This window comes from Phyllobates terribilis, unplaced genomic scaffold (assembly GCF_046119375.1).
Source record: "Phyllobates terribilis strain yellow unplaced genomic scaffold, ASM4611937v1 Scaffold_4__5_contigs__length_816908805, whole genome shotgun sequence".
NCBI classification, from domain to species: Eukaryota; Metazoa; Chordata; class Amphibia; order Anura; family Dendrobatidae; genus Phyllobates; species Phyllobates terribilis.
In genome coordinates this window covers 635,459,398-635,481,701 of record NW_027362764.1, presented here as the reverse complement: position 1 = coordinate 635,481,701, position 22,304 = coordinate 635,459,398, and the positions used below count along the sequence as shown (strand labels likewise).

Here is a 22,304-nt window from a genome sequence, read left to right as displayed (position 1 = left end):
ATGAATTATACGGTTTGGCATAAATGGCTCCTGTTGTCGAGGTGTTGGAATAATCTAGTGTGAGAATTGTTAGACGACTCATTACTCATGTGTGTAAATAGCTCGGCTGACGTGCTCGTCTTATCCAGCGCGGCCTTACACAAACAGACCAGACGCTGAGCAGATTGGTAAATACATTTACCTTTTTAAAGGGCTTTTTTTGACATCCTTAAAAAAAAATAAAAATTGGCAGAAAGGGAATAGTATAAAATAACATCTGGAAGATGCAGACACTTTATTTTTCCTTTACGTTTGTTCATCCCTTACTTCCAAGAGCCACAACGTTTTCAATTTTTTTTTTTTGTTGTTGTTGACAGGGATATGAGGGCTGTTTTTTTTTTTTTTGGAGGATGAGTTATATTTTTTTTAATGGTGCTTTTCAAGTTTACCATGTAATTTATTGGAAAACGGAGAAAAAATAGTTTGGTAGGATTGATGGATTTGGTGGGGGTGATAGTTTTTTTGAGGGGTATTCTCTTTAAGATGTTGACTGAGGTAGAGATAAAATATTCACTTTTATTCTGCAGGTCAGTTTGGATTTGACAGGAATTGTTTGTTTATTTGCTTTTTTTAATTTTGTTAAAGGGATCCTGTCAGCTGATACATGCTGCCCAGTCTGGGTCCTGGTGGCTTCTCCCCGTCCACTGCCAGTGACTGACAGGTTTCTGCCTATATGCACACACACGTAGGCAGAGACCTGTCAATCCAGGGCAGTGGGCGGGGAGAAGCCATTGGGGACCTGGTTGTCCGGCTGGTCTACAGTGTGGTTGTGAGGGGCACATGGTGGTAGTAGTGGCGAAGAGCTGCTGTTCTCTTCCCACATCCTGGCACCCCACAAATAAAAGATAATGTCCTGTTTTTCATGTGCCTTTTGTGCATTGGATAACACTTAGATTTCCTTGAGGGTCCCATCTGCTCGGGGACTCCAACCTCAGCTGCAGGCAAACAATCAAGCACAGTCTCTTGTTTCGTTTTTAACAAAACCATTTTTTACTGTAAACGTTCAACTCCGTTTTTGGTCACAGATACAGCAGGTTCAGTTTCAGCTTTCTTCAATACCCCTTTCACGCTTAACTCTTTATTCCCCAGGTGTGATCCACCCGGTACCGCAGCTTTCCAGAACCCGGTTCTGCATCCTATAGGGACGTCCCCGTCTGTTTCCCCTTCTTGGGAAGTGAGTAAGGCTGGCTCCTCCACGCCTTCTCTGGGCCATAGGCCCTGGACGTTTAGGGAAGTTTCCTCGCAGTTTGCCGCTTCTTTTTCCATAGTGCTGCTTCTCACTTTCTCTGCCTCTTGCTGTATCACTGTTGACCTTCAGCCCACTGGCCCTGAACTTCTCCACTCCTTTCAGTTATCCCTCCTGCACATACTTTGATGTTTCAACCAACAACTACATCTCTGACTGATCAGCTGACTGGAAAAAAAAAACCGTTGCTCTTCTCTGGACCAATCGCCAACTCTCCTTCAGTTTCTGGACAGGACTTCCCCGTTACTACCCTACTGCAGTCACTAAACATTCTATATCTAAGGGGCCGCCAACTAAATCTTCCCCCGTCCTACCTTAATCCCTAAGTCCTATGCTATGCTTTATGTCTTCTACACTAATAGGCCCACCGCTGCCTATCTATCACGAACTAAACACTAAACTATATTCTTTCCCTCTACACTATACATGAATAACATTATACATTGGTCACAACACATTACATTTTAGTACAAACACAGTTTAGAGAGGGAGAGGCATATGACCGCCCCTGTCACACCCTGACAGTCATCCGTGTTTGGTCCGTGTGTCTGTTTTTTACCAACAATGTTTTTCATACATGGATGAAGAAATAAATGATAAAGCTTCTCCTTTTCCTATCCTTTGCAATGTTAAACACTTGACAGCGCACGCACTGTACACCGATGTCATCCGTGTGCTGTATGTATTTTTCATGGACCCAGTGTCTTGTCTTGGCCCTTTTCGTCCGTGAGTTTTGCATGGATGTCTGTCTTTTTTTTTTTTTTTTTTTCTCACTGACTGCACTTGGACTGACGATATGGTTGTGTGAACAAGCCCTAACGAGAAGCTCCTACTCCGGACAACTCTCCTACTCTCGTTGACTTCATTTACAGGCGCTTGTAGCTTTCTCTGAAGATGACAGTCAAATGCCAAGAGTTACTGCATGCAGGCCAAATATATTCCATGTAGAGAAAGATTTGTTTAGTTGTATGTATCTAAAAGCCCACTATTGTATAGAGGTGTATATACTTGGATACCAATTCATCATGTTTGTACTCTAGTGTTGATGACTGAGCTGGAGTGGCGTGTGCCTCTTAATGAATTTGGTGTAGCATTCAGCTGCCGTGTACCACTACTGTCGCAATTTATGACCCTTTTTTAGCCTTAAATGATAATACATTTGCTGGCTGGGCTTGTCTCAGATAAAGCTCTACTTACTTTTTAAAAAGTTGCTGTTAGAGTTGCACAAAAAGTAAAGCTGGCAGAAACTGCTTGACGAATCGGGGACTTGGTCTTCAATTATTTTTCAAAAACAGTCATTTATTCTATGATGGTGCATAAAGAACCGCTATATAATCCGTTTCAGTATATAGGTCATATGTCTGCACTGAAAAACGGAAGGAAACATCACCTGACACATATATCCTTAAAGGGAATCTAAGAGTAGGATCAACTTAGTATATTATGGCCTTATTATACAATATATGTCCATTTTACCTTTTGTGTCCCCCCTCTTTCCTCAGACTGTAAGCTTGCGAGCAGGGCCCTCTCTCTTGATATCTGAGTTATGCTGATTCTGTAACGTCTTTACAAGTCCCCCCCCCCCCCTAAAATTGTAAAGTGCTGCGGAATATGTTGGCGCTATAAAAATAAAAACTATTATTATTATTAACCCTCCTAAGCCATCTATATGGCCTGTAGGTCATAGCAAGATGAATAAAATGATACCTTGATATCTGTGAACTGATGTCTTATCCCAGAGTAATCTACATCTTTCTTATGTAAAACGTTTTCTCTATGTAAATGAGCTGTTAAGATCTATGGGCCGGACACTGATCTCTATGAGATTCTGCCTTCGGAGATTAAATGAAAGGGGGTGTTACCAGTGTGAGACATGTAATGACTGACAGTCTGCTCTCCTGATCGCCATGTCTCACACTGGTATCTCCCCCTTTCATTTGTAATAACCTCTGACGGCTGGCTTTCAGGGAGATGTAAGTTTGGCCCATAGATTTTAACAGTTCATTTACATATAAGAAAAATGTGGCTATCAAGGTATCATTATATTCATGTTCCTAGGACCTACATGCCCATATAGACGGATTAGGAGGGTTGATCCTACTGACAGATTCCTTTTTAACAGCAAATCAAATCCCAGTAAGCTGACTTGACATCATATCTTTTTAGACTTTTTAATTTGTAAATTCCTTTATTCCAGTGTTGCTTTCTGCATGTAACCAATCATATGAATGTTGGGTGGTAAATAATAGTGTATTGTTTTGTACTTTACACTTGCAGGCGTTTTGGCACAGGAGACACACTTTCACAATCTGCAGCATTTTGGCTCGTCCTATTTGGCTGCTTCTTATGTGAAGACCCTTGAATCGGCTGGAGCCAGAGTCATCCCCATAAGGTAACCGGAGCCTGGGTGGAAAGATGGCTGGGCTGTTCTTTGTGACCCATAATAGTATAGTGATTGTCCTGCCCAGAAACAAGGCCCAAATACACTTCAAGGATTTGCTCACACTAGTGTAGAACACGCCGAGTGCTATCTGATGTTTGATCGGGTAGCACTTGGCCCTGTGTCATTCTATGGGGCAGTGCAGACCTGCCATTATTTTCTCAGGCCGATTCAGCACGAGAGAACAGTCGCAGCATGTAGTGAGTGGCTCTCCTAATTGGATCACGCACACCCATTCAAGTCTATGGGTGCAAGTGAAACATCAAACTGCACTTGGATGTCATTTGAGTGTAGTCCGATGTTCTCGCACAAAGTCAATGGAGAAGATGGAGGAATTACTTTCTCTGTTTCCTCCGGATCTGTACAGCGATACTCTCATGTGAGAGAATCGGATCACACTAAGATGGCAATCTGATCGATCTCTGACAGTTTGATCCAAGTGACATTAACATCGACTCAATTCTCTTGCAATAGAGAATGTCAGTGTGAGCATACCCTAAAGGAGGTTATCCTGGAAGCCATGACTGCGCTGTCCACGTGTTACACAAACAATAAATATTCAGAGAAACATGAATGTACTGTTCCAGACCACTGCAGCCGATCACAGGTTTCAGCAGTCCTGTGGCGTCCGGTCATTGCTCCCGGAGCCAGTGCCATACACCGGAACTGCTTGCGTTAGACTCATGGGTGTGACAGGAGATGACTGCCTCCATTTATGTTATTACAGTCCATGGGTGTGACAGGAGATGACTGCCTCCATTTATGTTATTACAGTCCATGGGTGTGACAGGAGATGACTGCCTCCATTTATGTTATTACAGTCCATGGGTGTGACAGGAGATGACTGCCTCCATTTATGTTATTACAGTCCATGGGTGTGACAGGAGATGACTGCCTCCATTTATGTTATTACAGTCCATGGGTGTGACAGGAGATGACTGCCTCCATTTATGTTATTACAGTCCATGGGTGTGACAGGAGATGACTGCCTCCATTTATGTTATTACAGTCCATGGGTGTGACAGGAGATGACTGCCTCCATTTATGTTATTACAGTCCATGGGTGTGACAGGAGATGACTGCCTCCATTTATGTTATTACAGTCCGTGGGTGTGACAGGAGATGACTGCCTCCATTTATGTTATTACAGTCCATGGGTGTGACAGGAGATGACTGCCTCCATTTATGTTATTACAGTCCATGCCTATAAAGAAAAGCTAATGCCAGGCAAACCCTTTAAAGTCCGGCAGCCCTGCTGATTTTTGTGGAGCCAACTCTCCATCAAGCCAAGTGTGTACGGAGCCCCCTAAGTGAGAATGAGAATCTAAACGCCCCATCTTTTTGTTTTCAGGAGAGATAAGCCGCAGCCAAATCGATTCGCCAGTCAAAGTCCATTGGCCATGACGGTGGTGTGTGTGGCCACTGGACGGAGCGGCAGAACCGCCTCTTACCTGGCGGCACATGCGGCTCTTCTTTTGATTAGGCACTGTCATTGTTGCGGCATCACACATGTGGCGTCTTGCCAGGCTGCCTAACCAAAAGAAGAGCCACTGATGCCATCAGCTAAGAGGTGGTTCTCCCGCCCCTGCGGCCACAGACCACAATGGATTGGGATGTGCAAATCTATTCGTACAAACTCTACTGTGAGTGGTTTATTTCAACTCCGAAACAGACGGCATTTCTTCTCGGCTTTGTGACATGACCACATGGCCAGCGCCTGCTCATCATACATATGACGCTGGGGAATCTGGTCCTGTCCATTGCTTCTACAATGCTAAGTGGTCCTCATAAGAGGTACAAAAGGGAAACTCAAACTTGTGTACGTGGTAATAATAAAAAAGCTTGGTCTTTGCATCTGTTGTTGTCTATATTATTATTCTTGTAGTTTGTATTAATGGCAGGTTCTTCCGTTATATAACAACTCTGTATTTTACCGTTTCAGGATCAATCTTGCTGAAGAAGAGTATGTGAAAATCTTCACCGCCATTAATGGGTATGTGTTAGGAAATAGCGCAGGAAGCCGCATACAAACCTTCCGCCAGTTTATAGATCAGACCAATAATCCGCTTGGTTAGGTATCAGATTAGGAGATTAATCTATGAAATATTTTTAGTTAGATAATTTCAGTATACATAAATCAAAACCTCTGAAAGCATCAAGGATGCCATGTTTTCTTAGTATTCTTCCCTATATATTATTCCGATGATGTAATGATTTTGTTACCTATATCCAGATTACACATTGTATTGCACACCCACAACTTAACTTTCCAAAGGTAAACCTTGAGAAAATGTCCATAATGTATAAGGTTGTCCAGTGAAAACAAGTTGTTGCCTATCCAACTTGCCAATCGGTGGGTGTCCGACCTCTGGGACCCACACTAGAAATTTATATCTCCGTTACATAATGGAGTGGGAGTTCGGACACTCAACCACCGCTCCGTTCATTCTCTATGGGGCTGCCGGAAAAAGTTAAATCCAGCACTTGGCAGCCCCATAAGGAAGGAGTGGAGCGGCGGGCGAGCATGTGCACTGCCACACCATTCTAACGGGGATAAAAGTTCTCCATTTTGCGAATCCGCCCAATTGGAACTGCAACAGCCGATCTTTTTGTTTCAAGAGGAGATAAACCTCTGTCGGCAGCAATTTTTCTCTACTCTCCCCATAGAAAAGACATGAGCACTCAGCCAATCCTTGTGTTCATGTATACGAGTGAGTCAGGGGGATAGCTGTATGCCGAATGAACTTTCAACCAACGGTTGTCTCATGTATGGCTAACCTTACAGGTTTGATATCCCTTCAAATAAGTGTATGGCTAGTTATGGACTGTACAGTGGACTAGTTGTCTGGTCTCTTTGGTATATATTACCTCTTGTCTATATGAGGAACACTGATCTGAATATCTGATATTTTTTTTTTTTTTTTTATTTTTTTTTTTTTATATTCTAGGGTTCTTCTTCCTGGGGGTGGTGTTGACCTTAAAGATTCTGGATATGCGAGAGCCGCCAAGATCTTCTATGATTTAGCACTAGCGGTAATTTTATTTTTACTTCAATATTATATACAGTATTCTTTTAATCAATGTAGATTTTCATACATTGGATATTAAAAAAACTTACACACCTCTGTTAAAATGGCAGTTATTTGTCATGTAAAAAAATCATACCAAGAAGAATCATTTCAGAACAATTTCCACCGTTAAAGGGAACCTGTCCGTAGGATCAACCCTCTTAAGCCGTCTATATGGTCTGTAGGTCATAGGAAGCTGAATATAATGATACCTTGATATCTGCGAACCAATGTATTATTCCAGAGTAATTCAGATTTTTCTTAATCTGTAAATGAGCTGTTAAGATCTATGGGCCGGACATGGGTTACTAGTGTTAAAAATGTAATGACTGACAGTCTGTCACTTCAGAGCTGTGTATGATTAGGGTGCTTTCACATTGCTTTCAGGGACACGCTCGGTGGTCCGTCATGGTATACGTCCACACCCCTTGCAAAATGGGATTCGGACGTATGCACAGACGGGGCCATAGACTACAATGGTGCCTGCAGAGTGAACGTGCGCTATGTCGCGCGTCATTTTCGGGAGTGTACGTCTACAGAAGGCAGACACTCAGATGCAGTCTACTACATATGAGTGTCCACCTCCAGGAGGCGTAGATGCTCGATAATTATGCATAACAGACCACATGTTCACTCTGTCAGCACAATAATGCTGTCCGAATCCTGTTTTGCGAGGGGTTCGGAAGTATGCACCGATGGATCCACAGAGCGTGTCCCTGAATGCCGTGTGAAAGCACCCTAAAGCCCCCGTCACACTAAGCGAGATCGCTAGCGAGATCGCTGCTGAGTCACAAGTTTTCGCTGGTCGTGTCGGAATGGCCTAGACCATTTTTTGATCGTTGAGGGTCCCTCTGGGTAGCATGCATCGGTGTGTTTGACACCTTACCAACGACCTCATTGGCGACTCAGAACTGAGACCATAGGCGTGCATTTGCGTTGCATCGTTATACGGGTCGCCGTATCGTTGCTGCGTCGTTGGGAAGATCTGACTGTTTGACATCTCACCAGTGACCACACAGCGACGCAGCAACGATCCCTGCCAGGTCGTATCGTTGTCGGGATCGCTGTAGCGTCGCTAAGTGTGGCGGTACCTTAACTACAGGGCATATGGCCCTAATAGTTTAATGGCCATGGTCTATGGGTGCTAATAAACAATGGCTCTGCCTCACTTGGCCTTCCAACATGTTAATGCTAAGGCATGTAATGCCACATTTCCCGTGCTCTCCATAACTTTTTCCAGCAATAACACCAATGGTTCCAGAAATCACACCGCCAACCAGTGACTAATCTCTAAGTTGGCTTTCTTATGAATGGAGATGCCTTTATAAGACAATAATGTTACTATAGACATACAAGCAAAATAATCTGGACACCCAGTTTCTTACAGGTGCCCAAAATCAAGCATCCATCAGCTGTAGAAGGGGTCTGTGTTTAAGGTGGTTATCCAGGGCTTTTGTATTTTTTTTTTCTTATGGTTGTCGCTAACTACCTGCCTGTTGTGCCTGATACCGATCTCTGCTGGCTCAGAGCGGTCACGGACTGCTCCTACCGGTGATTCTGTGTGTCAACAGAAAAGCTTCTCCTTTTCTGCTCTGTTGACAGGGCACCTCTGCTGATGTCATATTGATTGACAGCCGGCTCCCCACTGCCTAACTGCGGGGAGTGGCTGTCAATCAGCTTTAGGTTGGCAGTGACACCCCATCACAGATCAGACTGGAAGAGGAAGAGCTTATCTGTTGATGTGTGGCAAAATTAAGTTCTAGAATAGAATCACCGGCTCTGAGTTGGCGGAGATCGGCACCTGGCAGAACAGGCAGGTAGTTAGCAACTACTTGCCTCTAACTTCTTAGCCCCATAAGAAAAAAATAAAAAGTTCTCTGATAACCATTTTTAAGTTTGAGTTGAAGGTTTGGAACTTTGATTGCCAATTCTGTTGTATTTGATGGAAAGTACGGCGCTGTGTAATTAGAAAACCTGTAGTGGCAACTTCATTAAAAGACGAGCATGAAGCAAAAGCGCAAAAAAGAACTTGAGGATTACCGTATATTTATTTTTGCTTCGGAGTCTCAAGCTCCACCTAAAAGTAATGAAAATACACATAAGATATTCCGGAGCTTCATTTATTGGTTCATGGATAACAATCCTCTGACAAGTCTGAGATCTCCGTGTGGAGTCACAAGTGTCAGTTGCAGCGGTGTATTGTACACCACAATTTTATTTTGGAGAAGTGAAAAACGCACTTCCTGCAGAAAAATGTATTTTCCGGAGAAAAAAACGTAATTTTACATATGTGGGAAAGAGGAAGGGGGTTACTCGCTGCAAAGTTACAAACTATGACTGATATTGCACAACACAAAGTGATTCACTTTGAAAAAAAAAAAGAATAAAGAAATTCCTGGAAATAGAGAAGTAACATGGTGACCTCGATATTAGTCAAAATATTATTATGTGCCAAAACATAATATTATGTAGTTTTTTATTTGATTAATCTACATGATTATATAAGATATATAGTTATGCAGCATACAACATTAATATGACTGTATAAACTAGGCACATAGCCCTATAGGGAATATGGCTCCTATAAAAATCATGGCCGTGGGCATGATCAACCACCGCTCCATTCACAGAAGCCCCAGTTCTCGGGATTGTTGGGGTTCCAGAAGTTGGGACCCCGCAGTAAAGGAGAAGTTTTCCCGAACCCAATGCACAGACTCAACAATTGCTACCTAATGAATAGAGAATCCAGCCACATGTAACGTACCCAACACTCTCATGATGGCAGGGTCCCCTATCATTCCCTCTCTAGCACGGCAGAGTTGATGGGCTTTCCCCAGTAACTGAAGTTCGAGGTGTTTCGGAGACCTGCATCCGGACCAGAAACTGGGATACGTGAAGCTGGCCTAGCCCTCCCACAAATAAGAGGACCATGTGGAGTCTCAGGTATCCGGTGTGGCTGCGCACAGTTTAACTCCATTGGACTTTGAAGCAGTAAAAAGCACTTTCTCTGGAAAGGTGAATCATGCTTGATGATCTGTTTATGTTTGGATAGGTTGAGATTGAATAATTGCCTTCAGGACCATCAATATTGGCAGATTTAAGGCTTGGTAGAGGCCAAATAATAGTCTGGGAGTTGGACCATAGAAAAACAATCCCAGTATTACTACACAACTTGGTGCTTTCCTAATGTGTGGCAACAATTTAAGCTGGCTGTTTTCAGTATGACCACCAAAAGTATTACTAGGTATGTAGAAAACGTGACTGGTCCACAGAGACCTCTTGCCTCAACCTTCTCAGACGGCTTTTGATTCAGTGAAGATTATGGAGAACTGTTTTGTGAACAGATCATTACTTGTACACCGCGTGCAGAATTATTAGGCAAATGAGTATTTTGATCACATGATACTTTTTATACATGTTGTCCTACTCCAAGCTGCATAGGCTTGAGAGCCAACTACCAATTAAGTAAATCTGGGGATGTGCATCTCTGTAATGAGGAGGGGTGTTGACTAATGACATCAACACCCTATATAAGGTGTGCTTAATTATTAGGCAACTTCCTTTCCTTTGTCAAAATGGGTCAGAAGAGAGATTTGACGGGCTCTGAAAAGTCCAAAATTGTGAGATGTCTTGCAGAGGGATGCAGCAGTCTTGAAATTTCCAAACTTTTGAAGCGTGATCACCGAACAATCAAGCGTTTCATGGCAAATAGCCAACAAGGTCGCAAGAAGCGTGTTGGCCAAAAAAGGCGGAAAATAACTGCCCATGAATTGAGGAGAATCAAGCGTGAAGCTGTCAAGATGCCATTCGCCACCTGTTTTGCCATATTTCAGAGCTGCAACGTTACTGGAGTATCAAAAAGCACAAGGTGTGCGATACTCAGGGACATGGCCAAGGTAAGGAAAGCTGAAAAACGACCACCTTTGAACAAGAAACATAAGCTAAAACGTCAAGAATGGGCCAAGAAATATCTTAAGACTGATTTTTCAAAGGTTTTATGGACTGATGAAATGAGAGTGACTCTTGATGGGCCAGATGGATAGGCCAGAGGCTTGATCAGTAAAGGGCAGAGAGCTCCACTCCGACTCAGACGCCAGCAAGGTGGAGGTGGGGTACTGGTATGGGCTGGTATCATCAAAGATGAACTTGTGGGACCTTTCGGGTTCAGGATGGAGTGAAGCTCAACTCCCAGACCTACTGCCAGTTTCTGGAAGACAACTTCTTCAAGCAGTGGTACAGGAAGAAGTCGGTATCGTTCAAGAAAAACATGATTTTCATGCAGGACAATGCTCCATCACATGCATCCAACTACTCCACAGCGTAGCGGGCCAGTAAAGGTCTAAAAGAAGAAAAAATAAAGACATGGCCCCCTTGTTCACCTGATCTGAACTCCATAGAGAACCTGTGGTCCATCATAAAATGTGAGATCTACAGGGAGTGAAAAGAGTACACCTCTCGGAGCAGTATCTGGGAGGCTGTGGTGGCTGCTGCATGCAATGTTGATCGAAAACAGATCAAGCAACTAACATAATCTATGGATGGAAGGCTGTTGAGTGTCCTCATAAAGAAAGGTGGCTATATTGATCACTAATTTTTTTGGTTTTGCATGTCAGAAATGTTTATTTCTAAATTTTGTGCACTGATATTGGTTTACCTGGTGAGAATAAACAAGTGAGATGGGATTATATTTGCTTTTTATTAAGTTGCCTAATAATTCTGCACAGTAATAGTTACCTGCACAAACAGATATCCTCCTAAGATAGCCAAATCTAAAAAAAAACACTCCAACTTCCAAAAATATTAAGCTTGGATATTTATGAGTCTTTTGGGCTGATTGAGAACATAGTTGTTGATCAATAATAAAAATAATCCTCTAAAATACAACTTGCCTAATAATTCTGCACACAGTGTATTACGGTAATTTCTTTCCTTCTGTTAACATTACTGAACTCATTATTGTCATGTTTCCTTTCTCTCAGGCTAATGAAAAAGGTGACTACTTTCCTATCTGGGGGACCTGTTTAGGATTTGAGCAACTGACTGTACTGACAAGTGGAGAACTGTTACTAACACTGACCCAGACAGAAGACATCTCATTGCCTCTAAACTTCACTGAAAGTAAGTACTGTATTTTTCGGACCATAAGACTCATCTAGGTTTAAGAGGAGGAAAATAGAAAAAAAAATTGAAGCAAAAAATGTGGTCATGATGCCCTGTTATGGAGGGGGAGATCTGCTGCTGACAGTTATAGGGGTAATGTCGCCCAATTCTATACTAATGTTTTAGGTCAATTAGTAATCTTAGTGTATGTAAATTGACCTAAAACAGGAAAGGTTTATTCATGGCACCCCAATCCAGGTATGTATGGCATCCCTCATCCCCCATCCTGGTATGCATGGCATCCATCATCCCCCATCCTGGTATGCATGACCCCCAACACACTACACACACAAAAAATAAATAAAATGAAGGATTCTATTCACCTTCCTTCCCTCTGCTCCAGCGCTGCATCCTGTTCTGCTGCCAACAGCTAATCTCACCGTGTAAGCAGCGCATGACGTCACTGCCATGATCTCCCACACTCCCAGATCACCTGTCGGAATATTCACTGCTCCCCACGCCTGGACTGTGGGCATGGAGAGCAATGAATATTAATTTTCTTTAATAGCGGGTATGGTGTTAACCGCGGCACCTGCAGCGACTCGGTGATCACATGTGACCGCTGTTAAAGAAAATGAATATTCACTTCTCATGCCCATGGGAGTGGAGAGCAGTGAATATTCATTCTTTTTAATAGCAGTCACATGTGATCGCCGAGCAGCTGCAGGAAACGGCGGCTGCGGCTAACATCTTGCCAGCTGTTAAGGAAAATTAATATTCACTACTTTCCACTCCCATGGGCATGGAGAGCAGTGAATATTAATTCTCTTTAACAGCGAGCACCGTGTTAGCTGCAGTCGCCGGCTACTGCCTCTGTGACCCGCTCTACCGCCACCGCTACCCCCTTCGCCCAGTCACAGCTGGTATATCCGGACTAGAAGACGCACCCCCCCACTTTAGAGAGCAGTACAGGACATGGAGCACAGTATTCACCTGTACACTGAATCAGTGCCTGCGCTTCAGTGATATAGCGCCCATTGATTCTCCACAATCTGCTCCTAATTCACAGGATGTTTCTGGTTGGCTGGATCTTCCTGTCAATCATGTGCTCCACCAATTGTCATTGTCTCTGAGTTTGCAAATTGAATGTGGTTTGCAGTAGCCCAGGTAAAACCATTATACATTAATAAGTCCATCACTTTTTACTTCTGCACTGGGGGTAAATGGCACTAATGACAATGTCAGCAAAATTACCTGCCAAAAATTATGTGTTCGGCAAGATTTGTGCGATTGATTAGGATGGGACACGTGCATCCTGACGGGTATCCTCAGTGCCGCCACTTCCCAATGTGTAAGTGAGCGTCACCGGACAACCCTCTTTAAAAGCATTGTAATTTGAGGGACCCATATTCACAGCTGAGACAGTAATCCAAATGATGTGACTATCAGTCTGTGATTAAAGGGAATCTGTCAGCAGGTTTTTGCTATGTAATCTGAAGACAGCAGTAGATGGGGGCTAAAATGGAGATCTCGGTGATGTCACTTACCAAGCTCTGTGGTTTTGTTTGCTTGTAATGGTTGTTTTAGCACCAAGAGATTATCATTGCTGGACACAGCAGCGGCTGCATGCTAGTCTGACACGCCCCCTCCTGTGATAGGCAGCTCACTGTCTATAGACATTGTACATACAGAGCCTGGTGTGGGCGGGGTTAGCTTCCTCAGCTCTGCTGTGTTGCTAAATCTAAAAACGCTGATTGTGTCAGAACGGCTGCACCAAGTAAACTAAGTGATACATCGTTGGATTCAGCTTCACTTTGCCTACATCAGGCTAGTCTCTGATGAAGTAGCAAAAACCTGCTGACAGATTCCCTTTAAAGCAATAATGGCCCCCATAAATCCTGCCTTATCATTTACTAACCACAGTACAGTATACTGCCTCATGTCTGTTTGCACCAGGCAATATGTTTCAGGTAGGACTCATTTGCCACAGGGCAAGTTTCATGAATTACTTGGTGACTGGCAAGGTGGTGCATTGTCTGCACTCTGCTTCCTGCAGCAGAGATCAACCACTTTAAAGGGGTTGTCTCATGTTCCTGTATTCATGAGTGCACTGGGCCAACAGAAAGTGGGTTTGACGAGGAGCAGACTTAAAGGGGTATTCCCATCTCAAAGATCGTATCCCAATATGTAGTAGGTGCAATAATAATAATATTAGCAAATACCTCCAATTAGATATTTAGTACAGTTTTTTTGATTCGCTATATCTGTTTCCTCATGTGCAGGCATCGCAGGACCTTAGGTATCCATGGTTACGTCCACTGATAAAGTGACAGTTAGTTAGCTGCTAGTGGTCGTAACCATGGATACCTAAGGTCCTTCAATGGCTGCTCATGAGGTAAGTGGCATAGCGAATCAGAAAAACTATATTACATTTCTAATTGGATGTATTTGCTAATATTATTATTTATTATTATTATTACACCTACTGCATATTGGGATAGGATCTTGGAGATGGGAATATCCCTTTTAAAGGGGTTTTCCCATGAACGAAGTATATTTTAATAGATCTTAGAATAATAATAAGTTTCACAATTGGATGTGTTTAAAAAAATGTTCCTGTGCTGAGATAATCTTATAAATGCGCCCCTGCTGTGTACTGTGTAATGGCTGTGTCTGACCGTGTACGGACCATGGTCTGATCATACCACAGCTCCTGGGCAGGGGAGGAAGCAATTATTAATGATTGACTGATCATAGAGAGAAACCAAAAGCCCTGAACCGGAATACAAGTTGGTATGCATGCAGTGTGTAGGCGCATGTTCACACTGACCACTAAAGAGACGAAACCCAAGGCCAAAACAAAATGAGCAAATACCTAGCAGTAATTAAATAAATAGCAACAATGCATGAAAATATAGGGTACTTGGTTTACATACTTTTGATCAAAAAAACATAAAAGCCATCCCGCCATGTCACGGTGATTAGAGAGAGAAGGGATTTATCTGAATGTAATAATAATTATTCTGAATCTCTTCCCACCAGCCCATCTATCAATCAGTCCAAGCTCTATACCATGCTGCCCGCTGACCGGGCTCCATGGGCAATGCGAGAGGTTCCCCTCAACCCTGTATCGCTACTATAAGTACAGAATGTAGAAAACTGCGGAGAAATCAGGGAAATTTCCCGGGCCATGTTCTGCAGCAGATCATAAGAAAATATATAAGTCCAGAATTCACCTGGAGAAGCTGTGCGCTGTATCATGGAGACGTATATTTTGCAGTGGTGCTGTACAATGTGGGTCCGTAGCACAGGACCCCTTGCACATCCATACACACATGTGGATGGACCCTTGGGCCCCAATGTATCAAGACTGGCGATTTTTCTCAGCGATCTTAATGAATCAGGAGCATCTGACTCCACCACGCTTCCTTAAAAGAGGCGTAAGGAATACACATCTCGTCATGAGCTCGACAAGCTGTGGCCTCGCTCCTCCGTCCAGGCTACACTCATTCTCACAACATTTTTGTGACTTTTCAAATCAATTTATGCCAAAATTGGAAAAAAGGCATTATCTGGGGTTTATATAATATTGTACTAGTGCTAATAAATACTGTTTAATTCTAATAATATATAAAGCAGATCTGTCTGGTGTCCTGTACACTGCCCATGATGAGAATAACCTATCAGGGACATTAGGGAGAATTTATTATTCTTCTATGCCAAAAAGTCACAACATTTGGTCTAAAGGGTATCTGTCTTCAGGTAGGGTGTAACTGGAGACCTAACCGGCTCGTTTTTCACGCATTTTAGATGAAAACGGGAGGAAATGCCATTTATTTACCCTAAACGTTTTTTTTTTTCTTTTTTTAGATGCATTACATAGCAAATTATTCCGGAACATTCCACAGACGTTGTATAAAGCCCTCTCCACCATGTTTATAACGGCAAACTTCCACTCCTGGAGCCTCTCCATACAGGTACAGGCGCCCATCTATCCAGATAATGACTCCTGTCCTGTTAATTGCATCGATCATTTCTTGTTCTTGACTTTTAGCTTTTAGGTGTCCAGAAATCTGTAATCAAAAGCAGATCTTTACTAAGCAAAGAAGTAATAGTAGAACATTTCTAAAGTTAGGCTGAGTTCACACGATGCGTTTTTCATGCGTTTCCGCGGCGTTTTTGCAGTTGCGTAAACGCCGCGGAAACGCATGAAAAACGCATGGTAGAAGGGCAGCAATGTTCCCCAATGGAAATCCGCATGTGCTGTGCCCATGATGCGGATTTTTCCGCAGCGTAAACGCTGCGGTCAAAAATCCGCAGCATGTCAATTAATTTTGCGGAAACGCTGCTCTTTTGCCGCCATTGACTTGCATTAGACCGCATGGAATCCGCATCACTGTATATGTTGATGCGCTTTTCATGTGGTCTAATGTGCGGATGGTACCCGGGTGTGGATGAGAGAACTCTCATCCAGACCCAGGTACCATTAAAAAAAAAAGAATAAAATAAAAAATATATATATTCTCACCTTCTGACGGCCCGCGCTGCGTCCTGCCGGCTTCCCGGTTGAATGAAGAAGGACCTTCGCTGACGTCAGAGTCATGTGACGGGTCACGTGACACTGACGTCGGAAGGTCCTAAAGTCTTCACTGCCGGCAGCCGGGACCGATGAAGCAGGACACCGGGGGCCATCAGAGGGTAAAGTATAGATTTATTTTTTGACATTCACACACTATATAAATCCATGCCGGTTGCATGGATTTATATAGTGTGAAGTTGACAAGCACTTTCCAAGTGATGCTAAAATCGCTTGGGAAGCGCTTGTCAACCCGCATGCGGAAATGAAAGTGAAGACCGCTTCATTTCCGCATGTCCCTGGCAGGAAACCGCATGTACAATCCACATGTACAATCCGCATGCGTTTTTTCCTGCCAGAGAGATGCAGAAACGCTCAGGAAAAAATCCTGAGCATTTCTGCATCGTGTGCACATACCCTTAAAGGGATTTTCTCACCACAATGTGTTCTGACCTATCAATAGGATATGAAATGTTGATCACTGTGGAGGATCTCATGATTTATATTTTTTATTGTAATAAGTGGCGCCATTCTTGGCTGCATGTTGTTGTCTGACCGCTTATTTACATTTGAAAGGGAGTTTGTCGGCACAAAATGATTGTTCACACAAAGCACAGGCGCTCGGTGCACCATGGCGGGCCAAACATTTAAGTGCAGCTTCCCACCTACTTGTTTTCCATCCGCCCCCCTTTTCTTTGACAGCTCTGGCTTGATGGAGGCGGAGAAGGGCGGAGGTAGATGGGGAAAACAAGTAGGTGGGAAGGTGCACTGCAATGTTTGGCCACACCAAGGGTGCACCAAGCACCTGTTCTTCATTTGAACAGTCGTTCTCTGTTCTCATATCAGAAACCCTTTTAAAGCACCACTCCAGCGGTTTTTTAGTTGAGGTCTGGAGGGGTGCTACTCATCTATGTTCCTTGTCCCTAGTCTCATACTTACCAGCTGCCTTCTTCTTCTGTTATCAGCACCGCTCCGGTCCATTTCCCGCAGTTTGTGACCGGATTGTTCCAGTTTTTGCTGGGAGATTCTGAAGCCCTTACTCAATGTAAGTCTATGAGAGGCTGAACGAGGCCAGAACGCGGCTCTCATAGACTTACACTGAGAGCTTGTGACCACTACCTCTGACTTCCAGTCAGTCACAAGATAGCGGATCGGGACCGGAGCGGCGCCAGGAACAGCTGCAGATGGCGGCTGGTAAGTATAATACGAGGGTCAGCGAACTTACATTGGTGGCACCTGAAATAAAAAAACACAAACAAATGCTGGAGTTCACCGTTGACGGCACTTGCCCTAACATTGGCCCATCCTCGGGTCTCTTGATAATAAGTCTTTTCTTGCCTTTCCTATTTGTCATGTAACATTGTGGTAAGAAAGCCCCTCTTAAGTTTCTGCTTCCAAGAACTTCTCAAAAAACTCTGCGTGCATACAGCCCGTCAGAATATGACGTGAGTTTTGTTACCTGCCTTGGATTGCTCAGATCTTCCTGGTTTCTATAGGCAGCGACTAATATTCACTAAACCTCTTATTCTTCTACCCTTCTTATATTGTAACATTATTTTGGTTTCTGCATTTTTACAGAACTTTACAGCTAATGAGAAGTTACGAAATTTCTACAAAATCCTGTCCACCAACTCTGATGGCGTTCTGGAATTCATCTCCACATTTGAAGGTATCACCTGATCTCTCTGCCAAAAATGTGTTTTGTATGTGATGTGCCCACAGCCTATAATATGGGGGTATTCTTTTTACCATCTCAGATTTTGTAGAAATCTAAAAGGAAAAACCATCTATGTATGAAATCCAGAGTATATTGGTCCATAGACCTTTGTTAGCGCCTTTCCCTGTAATGTCAAACTCAAATACACAGAGGACCAAAATTAAAATCTTGGACAAAGTCGCGGCCAACTTTGATATTTATTTAAAAATGTCTACAATTGAGGACATTTTTCCTTATCCGATATGATGAACCTTTTCATGTGGAAACAAACTTAGAGGTTGTCCCACAAACATTAGTACATTTTAATTAATAGATCCTAGCATATTGGAATAATATAATATATGCTATGTAAGAGCAGTAAAAAAGCATATGGCCTAATTTAAATAAGTAGTAAATGATAAAAAGCCTTGAATAATGCAGATAATAAAGTATGATGCCAACAAAAGTGCCCCCAAGACACCCCCACAGTGAATTTCCCCTTAGTTCCCTCCACATGCACGGTATGATGACCATAGTGTACCCTCCTTCAACCCAACCGGCAAAGTTTAGTGACGCCATCACAGTATGATTCCCCCATACAGCCCTCTTCACAGTATAATGGCCCCACATAGTCCTCCATACAGTATAATGCGCCCTGTATTGCCTCGCATACAGTATAATGGGCCCCCCATAGTCCTCCATACAGTATAATGGGCCCCCCATAGTCCTCCATACAGTATAATGGAACCCCCCCCATAGTCCTCCATACAGTATAATGGGACCCCCATAGTCCTCCATGCAGTATAATGGGACCCCCCATAGTCTTCCATACAGTACCACCTGCCTTCGCGGGCCAAATATACTCACCCTGGGTGCCAGAGTTTGACATGTGTGCTGTAGTCGTACATCCTCCTCCTTGTTACACCATTACACTTTTTATAACACCCATTCCTTGACCATGCGAAAATCTGAAGATGGTCAAAGATGATGACCAAAACATTGAGGCTTGTATTGTGAAATATGTCAGAATTAAAAGCTTTATTTTCATACAAGTGCCAAGTTCTTATTTAATTACCCTTTAAACTTGCTCCTGTGTTCCGCCACCTTGTGTTTTGCAGCGTATGAATACCCTATTTATGGCGTCCAGTGGCATCCAGAAAAAAATCCATTTGAATGGAGAAAAACTTCTGATATTTCCCACGTTGCAGAAGCCGTGCGTGTGGCTTTTTATATGGCTGACTTCTTCGTTAATGAAGGTAAGAATGTTATAGAAAAATGGGGTCTACGAGACCCCCTGCCTCCGTGGACATCGGTGACTTTGTAGTCAATGCTGTGGTTGATAACAGCTGGAGATGTAAAAAATACAAATATGTTTTAATGGCACCTTTTTATTTCTATTGGTTTTCATTATGTAAAAACTTGAACTTGTAAAATTGAGTGTATGATGTGTGATCGACTTTTATAGTATGTTTATGAGGGCCTTAAAGGGAGACAGTCACTCGCAAACAGCAGTTTTAAGCTGCTTATACATTTATATAGGAATCATACCAGTAACATTTTAGAGTAGTTGCCGAAAAATTAACTTTTAATCCGTATGCAAATAAGGGCACAGGGAGTGCTCCCTAAAATCACACCCATGTTCCTGCAGTCGCGCACCGACGCTGGAGGAGCCCAGCGACACACTCAGAATCAGTGCAGGCCACACTCAATGTAGGCGCATGAAGACTGATCGCTGGCTGTTACACTTCTGGGTGTACTGAGCCGCGGGCCACATACTGGAAGGAGAAAACCGCTCATTCATCAGGTGAATTGTCCTTCTCGGTGGTGCATCCTGCTGTGTAAACGGGACTCTCTCTCCCGAAAACTATGGTGTCCTTTGTGCACTGAGCAATCTAGTATGGATCGCTCAGGGTGCGTCATCCTCTATGGTCTGCCCGTGTAAACAGGCATTTACACGACTGTTGATTGGTGTAAATTTACCAATCAGTGACAAGTATTGTGCAGTGGTCAATCAGTGTAAATGGACCTCGAGTCCTTTTGTAAATGTTTAAAGAGGACCTTTCACCAAATTTTTCATGGCAAAATGGACACACAATGTAATAGTGGCTGCATAGCGGTATACAACTTTTTTTTTAAATTTCGCCTCTGATTGCTAATATCTCATTAACAAAGTATTTGTCACCTAAAGAGTTAACACCCGCTTGGACTTTACTAAAGTTATCATACAGGGAGACGGACGTGCACACCTCCACCCACTCGCCCTCCTAGAGAAAAGTGTCTTATAACACCCACAATGGAGGGCCGAAATTAAGAAAAAAAACTGTTTTATTCCCCTCTTACAAGGGAGAGTTTTTGTTTTTTTTCACTTTAGATTTGGGTCACTTACTTTTATTGATGCCCGGAGTTATTGTGATCTTTATTGTACATTGTGTCTAATACTTTTTCTTTTTGTCTTTTACAGCCAGGAAAAGTCAGCATCAGTTTTCTGAGGAATCCGAAGCACAATTCCCACTAATATATAACTACTGTCCAACGTACACAGGAAATATTTCTGTTTTTGAGCAAATGTATTTTTTCTGAAGACATTTTAAAGCTTAATGTGGTGCAATTCATTCTGAGAATATATTTTTGCTATGTACTTTGTATTGTTTGCAGCTAACGTGATGGCAAAAAAAAAAGTTTTTACTTCTTAATTCAATCAGCATTCGCCGTTATTGGAACAGATATTAATGTTCGTGTTACTGGAGTTACACTGAATGTATTTCACCTTGCCCTGCAGAGAGTGCGGCAACTCCTGTTCACTCCTGGAAACTGCATACAATTAAATGTTGACTTGAATATTCTGACTTTGTCCCTATTTCTCTATGCTCTGGTATTCACTCACTCCTTTTGTGTATCTAATAAGGATGTATGAAAAGATCTTGATGTGGTAAGAATCTGCATCTGAAGAGTTTGACAGAGGGAGAGCGCTCCCTCTGTTAGCCCATCTGCCTCCCGCAGCATGATCATAAGGTTCATCACCATAGTCGAGGAGATAAAACAGATGCCCCAGATTCAAAGAAGTGAACTCAAAGATCCTTAAATAATATATAATTGTGTTGAATAAAAAAAAGCTTTAAAAATAGATGTTGCCTCACAGACAGACTGTTATGCTGACGTATCCTTTAATAAAATAAAATAAAACTTAAAGGACACGTTGGGGTCCACCGGACTGCAGAGGAGCTGCAGCAGCTGAGTCCCAGAGGAATGTTCAGTTAAGCACAGAAAAAGAAATGAACTAGTGTGTTAAGTGCATACACAAGTAGTAACAAACAAGGTGCAATGCTGGGAGTTAGCAACACTCCAGAAACAAAACTAATAAACTTCTGCACTGCAAGACACCGCTGTGCAGAGCAGGAAGGATTTGGCAGCATGAAACGTCTGAGCACTAGATGGCGGCGTTTAGAGCTGCAGATAGCTGCTGGCCAGAAAAGGCCTGGAACCTAAGTTCCCAAAGAGGAGGAGGATCTTTGCAGCACCCAACACATGGGTGTAAAAGCGGCAGTGTGACCACACATACAATGGCGGACCCTGAAATGCTGGATCGGTAGCAAGGACGCCTCCGTGGTGTGGACACCTACCGGTGAACCGACACGGTAGAGCGTGCTGCTCACAGCATTCCCCTAGCCCTAATTGATGGCTAGGATGACTAGGGAGCACACAGCAGGAACCCTAGACAACGACTCTCACACACTGCATTTACTGCCAGAGACCTCACCCCAGGATAGAAAGAGATGGACTAGGCACCGGGGCGGAGCCCTTAAATACACTAGACAGCCCCAGCCCGCCAGGACAACCAACCACGCTGTACCAGACAGCAGGGTGTGTGGCTTATAGGCACATGACCACGAGGGGGCGTGGATTAGCGGTACATGCCCTGAGGGGGGCGTGGTTTAGCGGCACTTGACTGCAAGGGGGCTTGGCTTAGCGTCACATGAGCAGAAACGCAAAAAACACACTTAGAATCCCTAGAACGGAACCTAAATGCTGACAATTACTGACCAGCAGGAAAGGGCCTGGCCAGACGCCGCGAGAAAGCCCTTCTGTGTACCGGCCTAACATTGCCCCCCTCTCTAGGCCTCCCCCGGAATTATGGATAC

General features: G+C 43.3%; 1 protein-coding gene across 2 annotated transcripts in view; it reads left to right on the top strand.

Annotated features, from left to right (window-relative positions):
- GGH (gamma-glutamyl hydrolase) overlaps positions 1-21,008 on the top strand; it is a 30,135-nt gene extending 9,127 nt beyond the window's left edge. The window contains exons 2-9 of one of the 2 annotated variants that reach the window (XM_073679354.1): positions 3,563-3,677; positions 5,668-5,718; positions 6,674-6,758; positions 11,773-11,911; positions 15,764-15,870; positions 18,048-18,138; positions 19,284-19,421; positions 20,627-21,008. In XM_073679354.1, the coding sequence (XP_073535455.1) occupies positions 3,563-3,677; positions 5,668-5,718; positions 6,674-6,758; positions 11,773-11,911; positions 15,764-15,870; positions 18,048-18,138; positions 19,284-19,421; positions 20,627-20,745 (845 nt within the window). In that variant the 3' untranslated portion in view covers positions 20,746-21,008. Of the gene's footprint in view, positions 1-3,562; positions 3,678-5,667; positions 5,719-6,673; positions 6,759-11,772; positions 11,912-15,763; positions 15,871-18,047; positions 18,139-19,283; positions 19,422-19,813; positions 19,903-20,626 lie in introns of those variants that run through there. The other variant, XM_073679355.1, reaches the window with a different exon arrangement.
- Positions 21,009-22,304: the final 1,296 nt, after the last annotated feature.